General features: G+C 42.1%; 1 protein-coding gene across 1 annotated transcript in view; it reads right to left on the reverse strand.

Moving 5' to 3' along the window:
* The window catches only part of NCAPD3 (non-SMC condensin II complex subunit D3), a 69961-nt gene that overhangs the window by 2073 nt on the left and 44050 nt on the right, over positions 1-23838 (reverse strand). The window contains exons 21-33 of the mRNA XM_044258233.1: positions 22814-22921; positions 20569-20683; positions 20371-20478; positions 18587-18825; positions 17587-17666; positions 11461-11598; positions 11017-11150; positions 10565-10764; positions 8224-8334; positions 5947-6084; positions 5076-5242; positions 4712-4851; positions 3759-3836 (exon numbers count right to left, since the gene is read on the reverse strand). Coding sequence (XP_044114168.1) covers positions 3759-3836; positions 4712-4851; positions 5076-5242; positions 5947-6084; positions 8224-8334; positions 10565-10764; positions 11017-11150; positions 11461-11598; positions 17587-17666; positions 18587-18825; positions 20371-20478; positions 20569-20683; positions 22814-22921 — 1756 coding nt within the window. The remainder of the gene's footprint in view (positions 1-3758; positions 3837-4711; positions 4852-5075; positions 5243-5946; positions 6085-8223; positions 8335-10564; positions 10765-11016; positions 11151-11460; positions 11599-17586; positions 17667-18586; positions 18826-20370; positions 20479-20568; positions 20684-22813; positions 22922-23838) is intronic.

The raw sequence follows: 23838 nt of genomic DNA on the forward strand, positions 1-23838 counted from the left end.
TACTTTGTGACCTGTACCACTCTACATGACCTGTACCAGCACATTTGTTAGGAACAGAACAAGGCTCAACACCGGCCGCTGACTCTTCTGTCAGAGCCCTCATGCCTTCCAAGAACACGTGTGCTATGAACCTTCTCCCCTACACTGTGGCCTTGTTAAGAGTATTGATTAGATTTTTCTAGTCTGTTTTAAAGTCCACAGTGCATCTGCAGTGCTATGTGCCCACGAACAACTTAAGCTACATTAACTGCTAAGAGACCGTATTTTCATAATGTGCGTTGGAGAGGATGTGGAGAAAGGGGAACCCTCTTACACTGTTGGTGGGAATGCAAGTTGGTGCAGCCACTTTGGAAAACAGTGTGGAGATTCCTTAAGAAATTAAAAATAGAGCTTCCCTATGACCCTGCAATTGCACTACTGGGTATTTACCCCAAAGATACAGATGCAGTGAAAAGAAGGGCCACCTGTACCCCAATGTTCATAGCAGCAATGGCCACAGTCACCAAACTGTGGAAAGAACCAAGATGCCCTTCAACAGATGAATGGATAAGGAAGATGTGGTCCATATACACTATGGAGTATTCGGCCTCCATCAGAAAGGATGAATACCCAACTTTTGTAGCAACATGGATGGGACTGGACAAGATTATGCTGAGTGAAATAAGTCAAGCAGAGAGAGTTAATTATATCATATGGTTTCACTTATTTGTGGAGCATAAGAAATAACATGGAGGACATGGAGAGAAGGGAGTTGGGGGAAATTGGAGGCGGAGATGAACCATGAGACTATGGACTCTGAAAAACAATTTGAGGGTTTTGAAGGGGCAGGGGTTGTGAGGTTGGGTAAGCCTGGTGGTGGGTATTATGGAGGGTGCGTATTGTGTGGAACACTGGGTGTGGTACATAAACAATGAATTCTGGTACACTGAAAAGAAATTAAAAAGAGAGAGGGAGAGAGAGAGAGAGAGAGAGAGAGAGACCAGTATTTTCATCATGCTGCCACTCAAATAGCTCAGTTGTGCTTATTCCTGTTTCTGGGAGGTCTCTCCTTGTGCTGCAGTTCAAACTCCCCTTCCCTACATTCCTTTTCCGGTTTGGAAGCCTGAGCACATCCAGGCAATAGGTCTCCAAACTTGGCAAAGGCAGCTATGTGGTAGTTCTCAGAGCTGTGCACTTTGTAAGGACTTGCAACCAAAGGCAGGAGCATCTCTGCTGCCTGAGTGACAGCAATAAGAGGGACTTGCCTGCATGGATTTTCAGTTAAGATCTAGCTCTGAAAAGGACTAATTTACATTTAGCAAAGCCCCTCTGCTCATGCTGAATACCACTGGTGTGCCAGAACAGTGGAACCGGCTAGCATTTTTCCTCCTACCTTCTTAGAGCTGAGGCCACTTCCTGACAGTCACCCCACCTAAGAGTTGTCAATAGAATGTATATTTATAAAACACAGAGAAAACAGAACTAAGTGTTTTACATGATCTGATAATTCTCCCAGGAAGGATAGCTAATAGGAGACCCTTCTTCAAGCATTCCTTCCTGGTTCAGAATAAGGAAAGATGGCCACGAATTTTATATTCAAGAGCCTAGAGAGAGAAAAAGTAGTCTGTTGACCTGGGGTCACCTGACAGTCTTATTATTTGGAGTGCAAAGACGGCTCCATGCATGCATATTCAAGCAGTATTAATGCAGCATGCCAGGCTTCACAGCTGAGGAACTCAGGCTGATAGGAAACCAACTAAAGACTGGAATCAGGGACTCCTGGGGATGAACAAAACTAAAATGAGATGCATTCACCCCATTTCTGCAGCATATGGTTTCTAATGCCAAAATAGAAGCACTCTGAACCAGGAACAAAGAACATACAAAAAAATTTGTCTGTTTCAAAGGGTTGAATTTTTCCACATATATAATATTACACCTGATCAATATAGAGGAACCCCAAATTACAGCTTTTAATGACAAAAGCAGTCATGATTCAGTTGTCATCTAAGGAGATGTGGGGTAGGAATTCTGTTCATCTGTTAATCTCCCTTAAAAGGAGGACTTGATGGGTGCCTGGGTGGTTCAGAGGGTTAAGCCTCTGCCTTCGGCTCAGGTCATGATCTCAGGCTCCTAGGATCAAGCCCCGCATCAGACTCTCTGCTCAGCAGGGAGCCTGCTCCCCCCCACCCCTCTCTGCCTGCCTCTCTGCCTACTTGTGATCTGTCAAATAAATAAATAAAATCTTAAAAAAAAAAAGAGGACTTGATGGAAATTCTCTACAACCCAGTATATACTCTAACAGATCACAGCATCACAGGTCATAGAACTGCCCAGCAACTAGCCAGAACACACTAGGTGCTCAATACATTTGTATGACTGAATGTACAACTAAATGAATGGCTTGCTCCTGGGCTGCACCATAATCAAAGAGAAGAACACCTTAACATGTTCTCATCTTGCAGTCATGACCAAGAGCAGCACTGGGAGAGCAAAGGCTGTAGAAGGACATAGGACTTGCAGTCAGGAGACCTGACTTCAGGTCCCAGCTCTGCCATTTGTCCCATCGCTTAACTCATTAACATCTGTTTCACTCCTCCCATGTTTCAGGCACTGTGGCAGGCACAGTGGGTACAGTGAAGAGTAAAACAGCTTATGAACTGCAAGGACCGGTGAAGCAGTACAGCTGACCCTAAACAACGAGGGAGCTGGAGCTGCCAACCCCACCAACAGTCGAAAATCTGTGTATAACTTTTAACTGCCCCCAAAGTTAACTACCAATAGCCTACTGTTGGCCAGAAGGAAGCCTTACCAGCAATATCAATTTATGGTGCTGCACTGTAAACAATTTATGGTGCTGCACTATAAACAATCCGCGCATAGTGGACCCGTGCAGTTCAAACCCGTGCTGTTCAAGGGGTCCCCTGTGTCTGGAGGTACGGTGAGTACTGCTGCTGGAGGGTAAAGCAGTGAACACCAGGGAAAGGGAAGTTGTAGATGAGGACATGGTGCATGAATGCCCCGTGGCAAGCAAGAGCAGGTGTATGCAGCACTTTGAGAACCCGGCCCAGGAGTGGTAGACAGAGGAAGGGGGAGGTTAAGAGGAAAGAGGCAGGAGGCACACTGAGACACGCTGTGGACAGTAAGAAGGTAAAAAACAAGGTAATAGGGAAAAAGTCCTCTATACTTCTAACTCACCTTGACTTTGAAATAATAGGAAATAACAGAAGATTAGAAAAACCACCCAATGGGAGTGAGAAGACAGAGGTTCTCGACACAGCTGGTGGTGGTGGGGGGTCCTCAATAGGCCACTGAACCCGAAGCCTCAGCCTGGCTCTGGAGCGGGCCTCAGTGATGTACACGGAGCATGCCAGCATCAACATGTGACAGTTACAAAGCAGGGCTGCCCGAGGCAGGCCGGAGTGCCCAAGTGCTGGCTCTAGAATGGCAAGCATGGCGCTGCCAAGGGAAGTTGTGCCTCAGCCTCCCCGTGTGTCAAACAGGAATCCTCACAGATGGCTGGGAGTTTAACTGAGTTCACGCCTGTGAAAGCACTTGGAAGAGCGCTTGACTTACATTCAGCTAGTTCCTGGGCTGTTGAGTTATAATTATCATGAGACACCATGTGACAAGGCACCACAATGTTGTGGACCAGAAGAAGTGCCTTCATCTAGTACAAGACCTTTCTTTCAAGAGAAGGAGTCTTACTGCAGCTCCCGCAGATACACAGTGGCTGAGGAGAGACTTAGCAGAAGCTGGCTTGTCACAGGAGTACTTACTCTCGGGAGTACTGATCGCTCGTTTAGTTACGTGGTCCACAGCTCCACTGGACTCCTGCTCCAGGCTGTAGGAGTTTGCTAGGACAAAACAGGGAAATTTTAGCTGTCCAAAAAAACCCCCAACATGATTAGCAAGATCTATGATAAAGTTAATATCCCAAATAAAGTGTTCTTATAATGAAGTAATTCAGAAAGATATCAAAAAATGATAAACATGAGAAACAATGTCCATTTTCACTAGGATTCAAAGAAAAGGAAATTAAAACCATCACCAGTTTGACCTATAAAGCCTGGCAAAGAAGGGAAATTGTTAGATCAATGTTTTGAAGTAGGAAAACAGACACCGGTGCTCCACTGGCTCCCATCAATGTACAACCACGGGGAATTACAGAAGGCAACCTGACACTAGCAAAGGCTTTAAAAATATCCACGGCCTCGGAGTGCTGGGAATCAATCCTAAAGATTATATACTTTATTGTGACATTACTTCAAAAAATTGAAAAACACCTATATTTCCAAGAAGAGGGTAACAGTAAATAGGTTTCAGTACTTTCACAAGATAGAATGCCACGAAGCCACAGGAGAAAAGTTAGGAAAGAAAAGTTCATGAGCAAATGTTCACTGTTATTGTATGTGTAGGGAAGTAGATTACAAACCAAAAGTGCGCACTAAGATTAAAACTATAAATAAGGCCAAACGCATGTGTGTAAGAAGTAGAAAGATGGGATAAATGAACACTAATGGATGAGTTTTCCACTTCACTCTCTTTTCCAAATCTCTTCTTACCCAGAATCCCAAATGCCCAAAGTTGTTTGTTTTAAAGATAAGAAAACAGAAATCACTTAGAAAAGGATGAGAGGGAGGCCTGTTCTGTAGTTTCATCTGTAACCTCACTGTGTCTGAGGTACAAAACCCAGCACTTCTTTCAGCCCCCGGAGCCACTTGGGGCTTACCACGATTGCACATTTTGTCCAGGCTTTGAGAGCTTAATGGGAATGGAAACGCTCCTGTGCTCCGACTCCGGTGCCTACTATTGGACTCCACAGCTTTCTTGACAGAATTCAGGATTGCGATGGTGCTCAGGGACATGGGCCTGTAGAGGAAAACATGCCACAGACACGCAGAGAGAAGGAGGGTGAAAATGCTGGAGTCACCACCCTCTGCCTCTCAGGTGCACCCTCAACCACACTCATTGCAAATCTGAAGGAGAGGAGCCTGGAGGAAGTGTTCATGAAACACCCAGTGGGGAAGGCACAGACATCATGGAGAATGTGGTGAGAGGCAGTCTGCCCCCTTCCTGATGTACCAGCTCCATACCTGCTTTTGGGAATGAACCTCTTCAATAGCCCAGCCTCAAGGGAAGGAGACAGAGGTGGTGCTTGGCCAGCAGCCATCCTGGGTGTTGAGGGCTGGGCAGCAGTGGCAGGCACAGTGGCACCTTCCTCGCCAGCAGGAGCTGGCATTACTTCCGAACGCGGGGCAACCTGTCAGAGAACAGAAATAAACACTATTTACCTACTGAAACTTTTTTTTTTTTTTTTTAATGGAAACTTTACATGCCCTGAGCAAGTCCAGAAGTAATTTATTTTAAAACCATATCAGCCCTGGTCAAGTAGAACTTTCTCTTCAGAAAGTTATGGCAGATGCTATGGCATTAAAGAGAAAAAGGATTAAGTTAGTTTGCCTTCATCAGTTTTTAATGCAGTAGATCTATCTGGATTTCTCAGAGAAGTGACCACACTTTGTCTGGAAGTGAACAGCAGCTTACTAGAAATAACCCAAGCAACATTTTGTCCTGAACAGGGGCACACGGGGAGCAGGACCACAAACAAACTGAGATACCTAGAGGGATCTAATTAGCTATGATCACTAGAATCACACATTAAATAACCCAACCACCAGCTTGCTTTTTGGGCATTCATACATGACTTTCCAGAAAAATTCACGCAGCCTGGCCATGAGGGAAGGGAAGCCTCTCTGATCAATTAATCTGTGTGGCACACGTGGCAAAGGAACACAAAGCGATCCACAATTGGCAACCCAAAAGGTCTGTTCCAACCAACCTTGGCTCCTATGTGGGTTTCAAGAAGCACTGGGAAAGCTGGCAGTGGAAGGCAGACTGGAGAGGAGGTTCACATGCTATTTACGCTCTTTGTGTCCCCCGGGCCCTGTAAGCCACCCCACTCACATCTGCTTGTTCTGCCAGCTCCTGCTCCTGCGCTAGCTGCTCGTTGTACTTCTTGATGTCGTATTCAAGTTCTGATGCCAGCTGCTTGTCTAATGCAAAGAAATCCTTTATTTCATCACGGTAATCCTGCATCACCTCCTAAAACAGACCCAGAGGCATCTTTTAGTGTTTTCTTGAATAAATACATAAGCTCTGCAACACAACCTGATAAATATTAACAGGAATAATAAGATGTGTTTTATTGAGAGCAGACTTATTTCTAGTCTACCAACCAAGTTAAGTAACATGATGGTATTATCCTGGGAAATGCCAATTGCACTCGTATTGACCACAGAAGCCAAGAAGACTTGAGAGATTAACTATCAGTTCTGATCTCTTAGGGAGCATCCTGTCTAACCACCACTCAACAGGCAGTTTCCCCGGATCCTGATAAGGAAGAAAGAAAACAGAATCACACAATCTGAGCCTCAAGCAGGTCTTATACAAGGGCACAGACTTGCTACGAATAAGCTATCCCCATCTATTCCTGAAAGTAGGGATGGGGATAGTGATGTAGCTAGGTAATCGGGCTTCGCTCTGGGTCACTACCAGTTTAAAGGCTTCTGTAGTGTCACTGAGGCAGGTCCTTTAGCAATTCAGAGGTTAGATGGGCAGGTGATATATGGCACTGTCCTGGCTCTGACAGGACCTCTGAAGCAAGTTACAGGAAGCTGTGCAGTCTAAAAGTTGCTCATCTGTCTACACCAGCTTTCTCAGAGGACTGCAACTATAGCTCTAATCCCATCATCCTGTCTTCCTCTGAAGATAGGACAGAAGAGCTTTCATCATACAAGGCTAAGAACATTCTCAGGCCTTACGGGGAGATGCCAGGGACCAGGCCTCTTTGCTAAGGGGAAGAAACCATTTCATCTAACAGTATCAGAGGGAGAAGATTTATCGCAGCCCTACCTACGAGGGAAGTCCTAACAAAAGGTAGGAACTCTATCAACACTTCCAGGTACCATGAAGAGGGGGGCTGCACAGGCTGGGGGAGAGGACGGCTGGAGCTGCTTTCACAGAAGGCTGCCAATGCCCGAGCACTGTGCTGCTCAAAGAAGGCAACTGTGTGGCCATCCTCTGGGCGTGTGCTCAGAAACAGGGGATACTTATTGTTCATAAGCCTTTAAGTAGTTTATTGAAGATCTAAACTCTTTTTTTCCTCTCAGAGCTTTAAAACAGTCAGGGCAGTAAAAGCGTAAGAATGACTGGAAGTTCTCATTTGGTCCACACAATGAGCCTATCTTTCCTACCTTAACTTAACTTTCCTACCTTAACTCTTTAGTTTAAAGAGCTATTTGAAGAATTTACATTAAAATGTAATTTGGTTGTAGCCCTTATGGAAAAAAAATTTTTTTAGCACTTCTTGAGGAAGAAAATAGCATCATGTAAACAGAGAAAGGAAAAAAAAAAGTTCCATTTATTTCTGATAGAAAAATTTTACCAGAAAGGTTGGGGGCCTCATTTATGTCTGCACAGCAGTTCTACATATTCTGAGGGCTTAGACCATTTTTCATTGCCTCGGATGCCACCAGTGATGGTGGCCTAGCCCCCATCAGTGTGCCCCCAAACCCACTGTTATTTCCTGATGTGGAGGCAGTGTTAAAGGCAAACATCCCCAAACTGAACATCATGCCCAATTTCACTTTATCCCTCCCCAGAATGACTAAGATGAAGTCTTTGTACTTGACCCCAGTTGAGAAAGCCTTCAAAACTGAATCTCCAGGGGCACCTGGGTGGCTCGGTGGGTTGAGGCCTCTGCCTTTGGCTCAGGTCATGATTCTAGGGTCCTGAGATCGAGCCCCGCATCGGGCTCTCTGCTCAGCAGGGAGTCTGCTTCCTCCTCTCTCTCTCTGCCTGCTTCTCTGCCTTCTTGTGATCTCTGTCTGTCAAATAAATAAATAAAATCTTTAAAAAAAACAAAAAAAACAAAACTGAATCTCCAAACTGGCATCAAGGACACACAGGCTCAGCACAGTGAGTCAGCCCTTCATAAACTCAACAGCATGAAAAAGGCAAGAACCAGCTTCTGTGGAACCTATGGTCAAACACTCCCTCTGTTCTCCCCAACAGTCAAAGGCCTGTTTGGCTGGTCTAATTCTAAAAAAATATAAAGCTGGTTTTGTAGCATTCTGAGTTCCTGTGTTCACTGACCAACTACACCATCATAACTGTGACAGATCCTGAATAATGAGCTAGAGGCAGGAGACAGAGTCCACAAAGCACAAAGTCCTCTTTTACCCTGAGATAGGTCATGAGTTCCCGCAAAGCTGGGATCTTATTTTTCTCTAGTACGGTCTTCAGGGAGATGATTATTGGAATAATATTTTCTATAAAATTCTTCTTCTGAACCTGTAGTAACACAAACAAAGGCATGTTTTAGATGGATCAAGTTCTGAGACAAAGACTTCTCCACCTAGCTCCTTCTGCATGGCCGAGCTATATAGTACTACAAAGGCTTCTTGTTTATCTTTTATTATGATGCTGGGAACTCTAGCACTTTGTCCTGGAGACTTTATAAGCATTACCTCAAAACACTCAGAAGGCTTTGTGAAGTAGGATGGGGGCAAATGCTATTCATATTTTCTAAACAAGAAACAGGAATTAAAAATAGGATGAATAATTTGACAATAAGCTCTAAACCTCTACACAAACCCATCTCGGATCCAGTCAATTCTTCTACTCAGCATCCCCCCTTTGGAATAAAAATGAGTTCACTTCTGGCTACTCAAAAAAGACATTTTATATTCCTGCTGTGAAATGACAAATGTTTGAGAATGTCTAAGCATGAAAGAGTCAGCGTTGTATTTCTCTCTTTTTGTGTGTATAGCTTCGCACACATTTAGAAAAGGTTTATGTATTTATACAGTACCTGATTTGACCATGCCTTCATATTCTTACCATGAATCATCACTAACCATAGATATTTTCTAATAAATCTCTTAGAATTAAAAATAATCATTATAGTAGCCAACATATGTAGAAAGATTTCTCCTTCTGGATTTGGAAAGTATTCTTTTTCTTCTTATTTAAAGTCACTAGTATACGTTCCTTGCTTGTAAATCACCATTTCTAAAAGGGCTTATCAGTTCCTGAAATAGAAGTTCAATCGGTAGAGAAATAAGCACTTTAATAAATATGAGTCTGAGCAGATCGTATAGGGATAGCCTTAAAATGTGGTTTAAATGCATTCAACTCAATAAATATTATCAAATGCCTTCTTTGTACCAGACACAAAGTTAACCTCTGGGGATGTAAACATGAAGCCAAGAATTCTTGCCTTCAAGCTACTTCTAGACCAGGCTGTGTGCTATGATGTATGACATGGTGTGACAAGTGGCAGGATGGTGAGCAACTTACACAAGAAGGATGCCTACGTAGGCAGGTGAACCTTTTGAAAAGATGTAGGAATTTGGCAGCAGGAAATGAGGACAGAGTGGGAGAGGCCCTGCGGGGGGGGCAGACAGTGTGCAAAGGCAAACAGCAGGAGCACACACCTCCCACTTGAGGAACCAACAGGGACCTGGAATGGAGGGGTCAGGGAGGGGAGCATGGAGACGGGAGGCTCAGGGGCAGTATGGACACTCAAGAGTTCCATGTGCCTGGGAGAATAATAAGGATTTTATTCAGAAGGTGATAGGAAGCCACCAAACTACAGACTAAAGGCAGCAGTGGTGAGGCATAAATTATATGCAATAAAATTTACCCATGTTAAGTGAACAGTCTGACGCATCTGACAACAGTATAGAGTGAGTAACCAATACCACAATCTGTGTAACCACCCGTAATCCATCACTCTGAAAGTCCCCTGCTGCCCTCTGCAGCCAATCTTCCTCTAGTCTCTTTTAAGCAGAAGAATAAAATGATCAAATCTGTCCTTAAGAAAAACTGCTGGGGCAGCAAGGTGGTACACAGCCTGAACCAGAAAGAAACTAGCGAAACAAAGCGTGTTGAGTGAGGAAACCACCAGGAACGGCACCAGTTTAAGTAAGTGAAGAATGGGTGAGAGAGATGGGTTTGTGAGATAAAATGGACAGCAACTAGGGACACACTGGATGGCATCAAGGTCTATTTCTTTAGGGTCCAAAGCTCTCAGGACTCAAGTGGGAAATACAACCTAGTGATCGAGGCTAGTTTAAGAACTGGACCCTGGTGAGGACTATGGCAATTAAGTGCCATTCTAAATTAGTCTGATCCCAATTTGGATACTCTGGTCAAAGGAAGCATGCACTTGGCATGCCAGACTCCAGACGGAGGTGGTACTGGGTTACAACTTGGTAGATAATGGTTTGTTTCCCCACAATAAAGACAGTGAGAGAAGAGACAAAGAGGAGAAGAAAAGAGGAGTAACTCAGTTTTGACAGAGGAAGTCTGAGATGCCTGTGGCACATCCAAGCAGACAAATGGGATGGGCTCAGGCCATGAGAGAAGGTGGAGCTGGAAACAGAGGCAGAATCATCATCACTAGGTTAAGTGTTAAGGCCATGGGTGAGAATAAAAGTGAGGTAGAGCACTAGGACTCAAGGGGTGGACGGAGGAACACAGGAGTATAACCAGGCCCATTTACGGAATGACAACTCACTTGCGAGATGAGCCTCTTTTGAGCTTCCTGCATGACTGCACTGGCCAAGGCTGTGTCATCTTCTTCTAAAAGAAGGTCCTTATCTGCTTTAGATCTCATGGCCAAAAGCTTGATCTCCTTTGAGCTGAGGACCTCAAATGTATCTGAGAGCAATTCACTGGCTTCCATGTCTAGGGGCAGGATGCCGTCAGCAAAGGATGCTGGGAAAAGAGCATAGAAGATCAGCTTCTGAGAAATAGTCCAGCTCCAGGGGGAAGGGTATCCCACAGAGCTAGGAGGGCCCATCTTGGCTTCGAGTGGGGGTCTGCATGGGCACAGCTGATGTCAAAGAAGGAAAAAAACGGGGTCTTCCCATAATATCAGGGTCTCATTTGCTACAGATCTGCTGAGCCATTAGCCACAAGGCATTTCATTTTTAAATATACATTTTATCCCAAACACATCAGGCCTACCCAAAATACTAAGACAGATTTTAGAAGTGATATTGAATCGCTGTTCATCTGTGAAGTGTTCCAGAAGAAATTTGTAGATTTTCATTCGTTTCTGCTTATTTGTCTTTCCCTTCAGTGAAAACAGCCGCTTCTCTCTATGGTGAAACAGGACAATTTTACCACATCACATGGACAAGGGTACAAGGGTACAATTTCAACAGCAGTTTGCAGCATCCTAAAAAAATTGTCTACCCAAGGTGTAAGTGCACAGATCAGAGGACTGTGCTTCCTGGAGGCACTTCCCTCAGGACACTATCACAGGGCAAACTGTCTCAGGTCACTTTGCCCAGAGAGGGCAGGCCCGCCACACAGAGTACTAGGGCCGGGTCTGTGCCTCATCACTTGTACAAAGCAGATGCCCACCTCCCACTGTTTTGCCTAGCCCTTCGAGAGAGCTCCACTGACCTCTCTGACTGGGGAAACTTGTTATACTTCTCATGCTTCTCGTAGTTATTGAAGTGGAAGATACATTCAATGAAGTGCTGGAAGAACATGACAGGGTTCCTCTTCAGTAACAGATGAGCCAGGCAAAACTCCCCAAAACTATAGAGAAGAGGAGAGAAAAGAGAAAGAAAGAGACCCAATTCCTGTTTGTAGACAGCCTCTAAAATTACACCAAAAACACAGGGGCCGGGGGAAGCTATGAATAAAGGAAAGGGATACGAAATCTATCCCAATACACAACTTCATTCAGACCAAAAGCAAGATACAAATTTAGCTTCTTTTGTCTGTCCTTGCTCAAGTGCATAAAGGCTTTTTCTACCTGGATTCCTTTCAAAATTCTAACAAGGTGTTATTATTCAGCTATATTTCAAATGCAGGAAAACAACCAACCGACCCCAAACTGCTCTTCAAGTAGAATTCTGTGGTCCTTATAGCTGATGCAACAACAGACCACCACCTGAAAATGAACACTTGGTTTCCTTCCCCCACTTCAACTTGAGGTGTGAGGGCCACAATAATGAACAAAAACCAACTTTTGTAATTGGGACTTCTTTAAGAACTGGCATTAGTTATAAGAGCCTCAAAGTTTGGGTCAGCACAGAGAGTGAAGCACTCTCTCTGAGCCTTGGACCCATCAGCAAGCCCCAGGCACTCTCCTTTCTCCCGTGGCCCCAAACCTAGAAGAGGCGTCTGATGCACATACCAGGCCACCCAGTAAGACACAGATGTCACCAACACTGTGCCGATCTGAATGGCGGTTTCCAAAGCCAAATGTATATGGACAAAAGCCAACTGCAGGCCCCAGACAGTTTATCTAGTAGGGGAGAGAAGGCCAAGGCACGAGCATTTGCTCAGGGGTCAGCACGGGGTGGTACAGGGCTGGCTCTGATTCACTTATACTGTCTAGACCAATGTTTTAATTTCATTTCAGAGCTAAATCCAATTTCCACCTACACAGGGGCACCAGTTAGCTCTCAAGGAGGGAGGAGCAATGACGAGGATAACCCAAAGTGATTCTTGGCTTTGGGAAGCACAGGACTTGCAGGAGAGTCACCTTCCCCTAACGGTCCTCCTGAGGCTAATATTAAAATCACTTTGTATTCAAAAAATACACATTGATTATGACTCAGAGTAGGTAGTTCTGGAAACTTGACAGAAGTAAACCTAGGAAAAAGCTCCACTGCAAAAAGCAGCACTCTGACCACTTATCTAGGAGATAAGGGAGCAGCCTAACACAAAACCAGCAAAACTCTATTTTGTAAAGGGAATTCCCTTAGGAGAAGTTCATATAAGGCCAGCTAGATGCCCCTGCTGATCTAGGAGCAATCGGTATGTTCTACACAAACTGCTGTTTTGGAGACCTGGCTGAAGAACAAAAAAGGTCACAGCATCAGGTGAAGTTCTTTCTAAACAAGGGTTACTCTGGTAAGCTATCTGTGACCAAGAGTGGAGAAAATCATTAAGTAAACAAAAACCATTTCCCTAGAAACAAGGCTTTACCTCCCTTTATTATAGTTAACCTACAATAGCATAGCAGTTCTTACAACTATCTGCATTTTCTCCTCGTACCTAAAATCATTCATGTCAAAATGAGATTAGACAGAATCCAACCCTTCTACAAGAAGAGGGGCTACTGTGAGCTTCAATTTTTGAGCTTGGACTTGATCTTCAGTGTTCATCTGCTCAGAATTTAGGTCAAGAATACATACCAATAAAGGTAACTGACAGGCAAGATACAGCAATCTACTCCCTAGTGAGTAACTGGCTTAACCAAGTATACAGATAAATCCAAGAGTAACAAAAATTATGCAAAGGATTCACATGCTCAGGGCTGGAAGCAGAGTTAAAGGGCTTTGCATCATGAGAAGCAAGAAACCACAGTCAATGGATAACATTCAGCACTCGTCTTGCTATTACATTTACTGGGACTAAAAGGACACATTTCAGCATTACACTTACCAATCTTTCTAGCTTGATAAACTGGGGAAGAGAGAGAATTGGGGATTTTTTTTGTCAGCTGAAAAGTTAAGATAAATGAACAGTCTTAGGAATGTTTCCTGGAGCATTCCTTTTAGAGTGGCAGAGGACAACACTTTTCAGATATATAAAACAGAAAACTTTAACACTTCCAAAGACACCTTCCTAAGAACTCAACTTCCTTTCCCACCTCTTCTCATCCATCAGGACAACGGAAAGGAACTGGACAATTAAAAGGAACCGTACATAATCACACCACCAATTCAGGGATATTGTCTAGACATTTTACACCACATTAATTACATTACACAGAAAACAAAGAGACGACCAGCAAATCTGAGTCATAATAATCTTTTACAAAATGCTTGTTACTCTCTTACTAAGAATCCAAATCCAGGTTTCAAATAGCCTGGGAGGAAAGGAGGGCTAGATTCCTCCACCTGGCCCACATAATAGTACGTAGCCTCCTCTACTGAGGATCTGGCTAACTTTTGTCCCTCACTGCTTGGTAACTGCTTCCTAGTTTTCTCCCAACAACGCTTCTGTGGTCTGAATGTTTGTGTCCCCACCAACCCCATTCCTATGTTGAGAATCTAGCCCCTAAGGAAACAGTATTAGAAGACTGGGCCTTTGGGATTACTGAATGAGATTAGTGTCCTTATAAAAGATGCCCTGGAAAGATCCCTTGTCCCTTCTGCCATGTGAAGACACAATGAGAAGCCTGCTATCTGGAAGACGACCTTCATTCACCAGAACCCAATCATGCTGGCGACCTGGTTTCAGACTTCTAACTTCTAAACTGTAAGAAAGAAATTTCTGTTGTTTATAAGCTACTCAGTCTGTGGTATTTTTTAAAAAATATTTTATTTATTTATTCGACAGAAAAAGAGAGACCGCAGCAAAGGGAGCAGCAAGCAGAGGGAGAGAAAGAAGCAGGCTTCCTGGTGAGCAGGGAGCCCGATGTGGGGCTTGATCCCAGGACCCTGGGATCACAACCAAGCTGAAGACAGATGCCTAACAGACTGAGCCCCTAGGTACGCCCAGTATTTTGCTATAGTTGTCTGAATGGACTTAGACAATTTCTCAGAGATTCTTCAATGTCCATACAGATAACCTCAATTAACCCCTAACTTTCTATTTTTCTGATCTCATCAACTCTAGTGACCCTCCCATGCATGTTCTATGTAGCTACTCTGCAGCCCCATCCTGAACCATGTCACTACATCCAGAACACCCACTTCTGATGTAAGATAATCTACGTCATGACCACACACACCTAACCTTCCAGCTTTCTGACACCCCCTCTTCCCATCCCTTTTGTTCTACAACTTCACTAACACCTTGACATGCTCAATTACTTCCTCTTCTTCCAACCAGTCCGTCTTCACTTTCCTTTTTTTTTTTTTTTTAAAGATTTTATTTGTTTATTTGACAGACAGAGATCACCAGTAGACAGAGAGGCAGGCAGAGAGAGAGAGAGAGGGAAGCAGGCTCCCTGCTGAGCAGAGAGCCCGATGCAGAACTCCATCCCAGGACGCTGAGATCATGACCTGAGCCGAAGGCAGCGGCTTAACCCACTGAGCCACCCAGGCGCCCCCGTCTTCACTTTCTTTACTGACTCAATGACTACTATCTTAGTCACTCTCTTGCCTTGAACCTCTCTGGCCCTGCCTTGTGACATTTCTGTGGCATTTCCCCAGTTAAGCCCAAACAACCCACTTTTTACCTATCACCTCTTGACTGCTATACTACAAGGACACCACCTAGTGGGCAGAGGGAATTTTTTTTTCTTTCCACTGCAGACAGGTTTTATTGATGTTAATGGTCATAGGAAAGGCTCCCAAGGAACCTGGGGAAGAGGGTGCTGAGTCAGTGAGCGGATGCACAAGGCCAGGGCACATATGTGGGAGGTTAGGGCACATTCATCTTCTCAGGATTCTGTGGCTCCTTCTTTGGGGAAGGGGGAGAGCATCTTGAGGGAGGAGCAATTCAAAGAGAGCAAGGGAGAGGTTAGGCACAGTTGAGAGCTCCTAACCTGAGAGAAGGCAACACAATAGGCAGCAACATCTGTGTGGAAAGCTGGATACATCATAGATCATACAATTTGCAGACCCTAAACTTTAGTGGGTGTATATGACCAATTAAAAATGTCACTCAAATTTGCTCATTCAAGAATCTTCAGTAAATCCACCTAGGCTAGAAATAAATGCATCAAGCTGTGCCACTATAGTTTTTAGAAGACTGTATTAGCACACAGTATGGAAAAATTAATGTGTTTCATGCAAGCAGATAGGCCTGACCTAAAAATAAGGGAACAGACTAATTTAAATTACAGTTAATAAAGGTAATCATCAGTTTATCAAAGCTGAAAATCAGGGCCCACATTTAAGCCACGTGGTTTAAACAAACACAGAATACGCAGATACAATGGAAAGAATTAAAAGGAAAGTATCAGAATACTGCACTGATAATCTTACTATAAATACCTATCTATCCTTTTTTTTTTTTTTTTAAGATTTTATTTATTTACTTGACAGAGATCACAAGTAGGCAGAGAGGCAGGCAGAGAGAGAGCATGGTGGGAAGCAGGCTCCCTGTTGAGCAGAGAGCCTGATGGGCTCAATCCAGGACCCTGGGATCATGACCTGAGCCGAAGGCAGAGGCTTTAACCCACTGAGCCACCCAGGCGCCCCCCTATCTATCCTTCTAATTTCTTTCTGATTCATGCTCTGATCACTTTTTTTTTTTTTTAAGATTTCTTTACTCACTTGACCGAGACAAAGAGAGAGCACAAGCAGGGAGAACAGCAGGCAGAGGGAGAAGCAGGCTCTCCACTAAGCAGGGAGCCCAATGTGGGGCTCAAGTCCAGGACCCTAAGATCATGACCTGAGCCAAGGTAGCTGTTTAACCAACTGAGCCACTCAGGTACCCCTCTGATCACCTCTATAATGGGTTCTGTGTATGTTACATACTGACCAATGCTCTTGTTCACATACATGTAATGAGGCTGAGAAAAGGGAGTAAACCTAGAAGGGTAGGTCTCACCTCCCCGGCTCATCACATGAAAGCCTCTCAACACTTCTAATTATAGGTGCTGCTGGGCTATACATTGTAGAGAGGAGAAAGCCAGGACAGCCAGTCTTATGGTAGCACAGTAAAGGTAAGAGGGCATTACATTGTTATTTTGGTCCTTTCTCAGTTATATAAACAAAAAAAAAGTAATAGTCTCAGCTTTTTATTTCTGACTCTAGATAGCATTAATTAGAATGTTAACCTTCTACTAGTTTATTATGTGAAATATTCCTCCTTGGAAAATTATACCCAAAGAAAATAAAACAGAAATTCTTCCATGGAAGTCAGAGTAAATCACAGGTGACCATATTTAGAACCACTATTATAAGCTATTTATAGCTAATGAACTCTATAAAGACCTTTTCCCAACTGTGGTAGCTTTTGCCATGGCATTCAACATTCTATTTTCTAGTTGTAGAACTGCTCCAAAAAGAATTATTCATGCAACATAATCAAGGTAAACAAATTCTATTAAGATCATTCCTCAACCTCCTGAAAACAATCCTCAAAAACACAGAATGACAGGAATTAACAATTCTCAAGAAACACCCATTTCCAAGAAGCCTTGTAATTTGTATACTCTCATTTCACATGTGCAATTATCTTAAAATTCCTAGAATATCTTCCTTACAAGTTCTGTACTTTTAAAAAGCATGAACTCTATCAAAATTGGCATTTTATTGACCTAGAAATCAACATAGTTAAGTCAACAATTAATGGCTACAATTCCGTATAATTTACTATGACAAACTCATATACTGCTCTTCATTACTCCTTTAGGGAGAGTCAACAATGTTAGCAAGTGTAGTCAGTGCTGACATTATTTAATGGTCAAATTGGATGAGGCATTTTTCTTTTAAACATACGCAAAATAAAGTTTTGTTACATAGCTTACAAATCTGCTAATTCTCTGGCAACTGCCAAAAGCTCACTAAATTCTAAATAACTCAGCTCTAAACCAGTTTTAAAGAAAAAAGCTAATATACACCAGAAATTAGGTAAATCATTCCGTTTTCTGACATGTGAGGGAAGAGTTACCTGGCAATGTCCGGGTGTGAATCTATCAGAGTGCTGACAAATCTGAAGAACAGAGAGCCCTTCCATTTCACAAATTCTTCCTGTATAAAGAGAAACAGGCTTATTTAAGGATGAATTTTAATATACAAATCCTAAAATCAGCCATAAAACCAACTGTTAACTTTCTTTTGTTTAACATCACACCCGTCAGCTACTTAGTCTGTCTGTGGCACATTAGCACGGTCTGTTAGCACTCACTTCCCGACCATCTTGAAAGCATGTGTATTTGTTAATCACAAAGAGAAGTGGAGGGATATTTGGGTAGAACAGCATCATATCTACTCTATTAGGAAAATGACTCAAAGCACATAGCTTTAAAAGGGAGAGCGCCAATGGTGCCTTCATCAGGCATCTAACCATATGAAAAAGTAAGTATATAGAACATACAAGAACAGACATACATCTTAGTTAAATGCCTTCTTTTTAAAGATCAATTATTTCTCCTTCACTTTAGGCTAAACATATGTTCTTGATAGCAAGAAAAATAATGAGTGCTCTGTTCACTAAGTTTAGAGTTCACCAAGTTCTTTCGCATACTAAAATGTCTCATTAGACTCTCAGAGCAACTCTGAGATAGCCAAGGCAAACGTGATCCTTTCACAAAAGAAGTTATGTCGAGAAACACTGACTTGTTCAAAATCAAGGAGAATGACAAAATAGGAACTAGAAGTACTCATCCACTGAGTGTGCTCTTCTCTATATGGAATTTATTCACAAAAATGAAACCTCACACTGGTTGACAGGATATCTGAACAAACACCCAAAATAAACATTAGGAAGTAATGATCTATTTAAAAGCCTGTACAGAACATCAGAAGAGTGATATTTTAAACTAGAGCCAAGGCTGATTATTTTTGGATTCTACTACAGAGCAGCACATTTCCTATATTACTCAAATATTCCCTGAAATCAGAAGAAATAGTGGAAGGAAAAATATGACAGGTCCTGTTCTAAGACATACCTGCAAGAGATTAGTAAGCAAGATGAGTGTTTGCTTTCGGATAAATGGATTTGAATCCTTCAGACACATGGAGATATTGGGAATGTACTTGTCCACCATGACAGTGTACCGTATACAAAGATCACACATGACGATGACGACATTGTTGCGAACAGCCACATCATTACACACTTCCAGCTCTCGCACAAGGGCCGGGATGCTCTTCTTTGCAAGATCCTCATGCTGTAAGCACAACTTACCTGTCACAGAAGAGATTAAGATTCTTAACTCTAATCCTATGCTTACATTTTCTCCAGATATAGCTTGCTAAAATATATATTTTACTTGATCAAAGTTAAAATATCATGCCAACAATCACAAACAAAAGGTCAAAGGCAGGCAAACTCATACTATTAAATATAAGGAAGTTCAAAACACCTAAAAAAATAATATCCCCCTATCCCTTCCAAGGTTTTATGAGACATAGACTAAGAGATATTCCTTCATTGGAGTAAAACTATTCTCCTGGTTTTTTTTTTTTTTAAGATTTTATTTATTTATTTGACACAGAGAGAGAGAGAGATCACAAGTAGGCAGAGAGGCAGGCAGAGAGAGAAGGAAGTAGACTCCCCACTGAGCAGAGAGCCCAATGCGGGATTCGATCCCAGGACCCTGAGATCATGACCTGAGCCGAAGGCAGAGGCTTAACCCACTGAGCCACCCAGGTACCCAAACTATTCTCCTTTTAAAGTCAACATATGAATTTCAGAATTATCTACTCATCTGGAAAATGACCAATAAAATCTAAAAGATGATACATTTTATTTTGATTATACACATATTCCACTGAAGTCAAAAAGTTTAATAATGAATTCAAAATCTGAATTAGGTAAATAGGAAAGAATGACCACCTCATTTTATTTCTTGTTCACAGTTAGGAGAAGGAAAGCTGTAAATGAGTTTCGTTTGTATATTTTTTTAAAGATTTTTTTTTTATTTGAAAGAAAGAGCATAGGCAGGCAGAGGGAAAGAGGGGCAAGCAGACTCCCTGCTGAATGGGCTGGGCTCGATCCCAGGACCCTGAGATCACGACCTGGCCAAACTCAGGAGCTTAACCGACTGCACCACCCAGGTGCCCCTGTTTGTATTTTTTTTTGCAGCCCAGAGAATGTTTTGCTCTTATTCACAATTCTTACATTTCTGAAAAATAACCATTATTACAAAAAACATTCACAAATCTTATCCAGCATAAGATAAACAAGCATACTAAAACGAAATTAAAATCACAGCACAGAGGTCAGTCTTTTTGAGATTCACAACAATTTGAGTCCATAGGGAAATATGTTTATTAATTAGCTCATCTGCCAGTCCTGGTAGGTATCAAATAAACTATTTCCTTTCATGAACTGAACTGCACATTAATTTTTTCATTCCCAGCAATCAGTGTAGCACCCGGCATACAGTTCCAGATGAACAGACTTCGTGGTGCCACATTATGAGTATTAAAAAAAATAAAAACAAAAACAGGAACAGGTATAATTGTAATAAATTAACATAAAAACCAAAAGCTCCCTATAGGGGGTGTCTTGAATCTGACTGTCTTGGGCGGCTGCCAACTGAAGGCTCTCATTATCAGCTCTCTGGTATGCCTCTGAGGTGGGAGCACCTATCAAATTCACAAGAGCTAGAGTAAATACGAGTGTAATATATGTAATACATTACTAAGGCTGCCTTATTTAGGACAAAAAGCTACTCATGGAACTAGACTGCACCAGCAATACTTTCCCCATGTTATTCTTGCTTACCCAAGGTAATGATGGCATGTGCTCTAATCACGGAAGGCATGACACAGCTTCTGACTGGGGAGAGTGGCTGAAAGACTGGGGCTTCACTGCCACCTTGAGAAGATGTTGCTATAAGGAAGGAAAAGAGGTCTTATTTGTATCTCAGAGGCTAACCGTGCCTTAAGACAGCCATGCAGAAGATAATTTCAAGTGTCTTACGATGATCTGTATCAACAGAAGAAGCTAGAATGGACTGAATCAGAAGGAATGCTCGCTTCTCCACTCGGGCTGGACAAAGCTGGGCTATATCTCCTAAGGTAAAAATGTACTTCACCTGCAAAAAGAATGGTTTTGCAGTAAAAATAAGGCAAAAGAAAAATTAACTGTAGCTCAAGACATGTCAATTTTTTTGTACCCCAAATTAACTATTTTTTTTCCATAGAAACATAGCCACTGTAAAAATTCAGTCATTAAATGGCAAAATCACCCAACCATATATATATATATAAAACATAATTATATATGTATAATAAATTTTTAATGACTATATAAGTATGTTAAGAACTATTGATATCATCATAATTTACTTCACTACTAGCAAACATTTACACTATTTCTAAACCTTTACTATTATTTGCTTTCCTTCTGAAGAATACCTTTGTACCTTTAAACACTGTTTTACTTCCTTAGAAGTAATCCAGAGTTAAAGGGCATAAAACTGTTTTACATTTTAAAACATATTTCCAAACTGTCTGCTTGATTGGTTTACAATTAAGACTCCTATCAAAAACTTGTAACTTCAGTCTTCCTCACAGCTGCTGTGTTTATGAAGACATTCCACTTGATAATTAATAACACTGCTTTTTTTCATCCTAAAAATGCAGGGGTGAGGCTAAATAGTAAAATGTAAAAGGTTTTTTTTAAGATTTACTTACTTATTTTAGAGAAAGTGTGTGTGCAAGCAGGGCGAGGGAGAGAGGGAGAGAGAGAATGTTAAGCAGACTTTGCCCAGAGCAGAGCCCAATGTGGGGCTTCATCTCATGACCCTGAGATCACGATCTGAACCAAAATCAAAAGTATGTATTTTTAAAAAATGCTGAACATAAACATCTTAGTGATTAAAGGAATATTTCAATTCTATTTAAAGAAGAGTGATGTAAACAATATGATACAGGGAAAAACATCTCCATATATATTTTGACTGAAGGGAAGATTTTGATGACATATTTAACAGTTGGAAAAAAATTTAGAGGGAAAAACTCACTGTTCATAATAAGCATTTTTCTTAGTTTGGGCAGTGACTGCTCAGACAAATTAGAGGCGTGAGACCCCCTAGAAACCCTGGGACAGGGCCATATTACACATCAAAGCCCTCTGAACTGAAATGTCTGGATTCCTAATGATATTATTTTTATTACTAAAGTTGTATATTAATACCTCGGCACAAATGGTCTCTTCTCACAAATCTAAACATGGTCTTCAGTTTCTAGGTACAAGTGTGAGGTGGCAAAGAGGAGAGCTCAGAGGAGAGGTGCTCTACTAATTTTCAAGTAGATGAGAAAAATGGCCAATTCTGGTGAAATGCTGGCCTCTACTGAAGGGCATCAAAAGTTTTCTTTCCCAAGTGTCAGATGTTGGCAGTCAGAATTACTACAGCATGTTTTGTTGATGGTCAGCCACTCAAATCAGGAAACTGGCTCCACATATCCTGGCCCACAGAAATTAACTGCACCAACACAATTTCTAAAGCAGGGTGCCATGTCATACAGTTTTGCTGCTCCAAGGTTACTTCTCTTTTAAATTTTCAAACACTCCACTGTATTACAGACAAGGCTTCAGAACTGCTCAGCACTATTCCCTAGTTCTACAGTCTGATACTCAAACAGCTTAGCAGACACATTATAATTTAAATACACACCAAACAAATAAGCCAAAAGAACAAAGAGCATACTCCCTTTATTACTTTCTTACCTTATTATTTCAGTGCATACTGTGTTTTCCCTGTTGGATCAGGTACCTCACAGGCTCTAGCTGGATGAAGCATATCCCAACCAGTTTTTCCCCAGATAATAAGTACATGAGAGAAAAATGAAGAGGCCACTAACACAAAAATTTTTCTAAAAAAAAGTAAGTAAGGTCTAGGCTCGGAAAATCCTTTTCTTGCTGATAGGATTAGAAATGCACATTAGAAAGTCATTTTTAGAAAATCCCGCCCGGGGGCGCCTGGGTGGCTCAGTGGGTTAAGCCGCTGCCTTCGGCTCAGGTCATGATCTCAGGGTCCTGGGATCGAGTCCCGCATCGGGCTCTCTGCTCAGCAGGGAGCCTGCTTCCCTCTCTCTCTCTGCCTGCCTCTCCATCTACTTGTGATTTCTCTCTGTCAAATAAATAAAAAAATCTTAAAAAAAAAAAAGAAAATCCCGCCCAATGTAAAGGAAAGGAATGTCTGAGAAAAGTAATTACTTACAAATAGGTCTTCATCCATATTCCCGGGTCCACTTTGCTTCAGAACTATGTCAGAGAGTGACTGCACACAGGTGGAGAGGATATCCCCACACACCTGTTTCAGTAGTTCCTGTGACAAGTCAAAGGTAATCTCTGAAGGATTCCATATATCTACAAGACTATCCATGAAACAATTTTCTCAGAAGAAACTCTATGGTCTTCAAAGGCATAAACCATGAGAAGTCCTAGCCATCATGCTTTCGAATCTTTGCTCTTTTTAGCAATCTGGCTAGAAGAACTAAGCAGAATTCACAAAGAATAGTATATATAGATAGATAGATAAATAGATAGGTAGATAGATAGATGTACACTATATATATAGATAGATACATATATAGACATCTATATATTTATCTCATAGGTGTGTGTATAAACACATACACACACACCTTTCTTTTTCTCTGGGAAGATCTAGTGCCCTGATAAGAAATCTGTAATAGCGGTGCTCTTCCATTAATAGAGAAAAACACTGGAAACCTGGGTGGTATACAACCACCCAGTGGGTAGTATACAACACTTCCACGCCAGCTGAGAGAGCTCAGTCACATTCTGTAGCTCTTTGACTACATTTTCTCTAGGAGGCCAGTCCCAAAACACCAAAGTTTAGCTAAGAGGCTCCACTCCAAGATTTCCATGTTATCCTATGCACGTTTCAATTTTAGGAATGATTATATTACTATTATTATTTTTTAAAGATTTTTATTTATTTGACAGAGAGCAACTGGGGGTCGGGAGTGGGCAGAGGGAAAGGAAGAGGGAGGAGCCGACCCTGCACTGAGTGCAGAGCCCAAGATGGGGCTTGATCCCACAGCCCTGAAATGAAATCAAAAGTTGGGATGCTCAACTGACTGAGCCACCCCGCAGCCCCAGAAATGATTATAGTACATGTTGAAATCACCTGTTTCCATGTGCATTTTCCCTGTTATGTTTTGAGTGCCTTAGGAAGGGACTCTGTTTTAACTATCACCCCAGCGCCCAGAAGCACTA

The sequence above is a fragment of the Neovison vison genome, chromosome 7 (genome assembly GCF_020171115.1).
Source record: "Neovison vison isolate M4711 chromosome 7, ASM_NN_V1, whole genome shotgun sequence".
Taxonomy (NCBI): Eukaryota; Metazoa; Chordata; class Mammalia; order Carnivora; family Mustelidae; genus Neogale; species Neogale vison.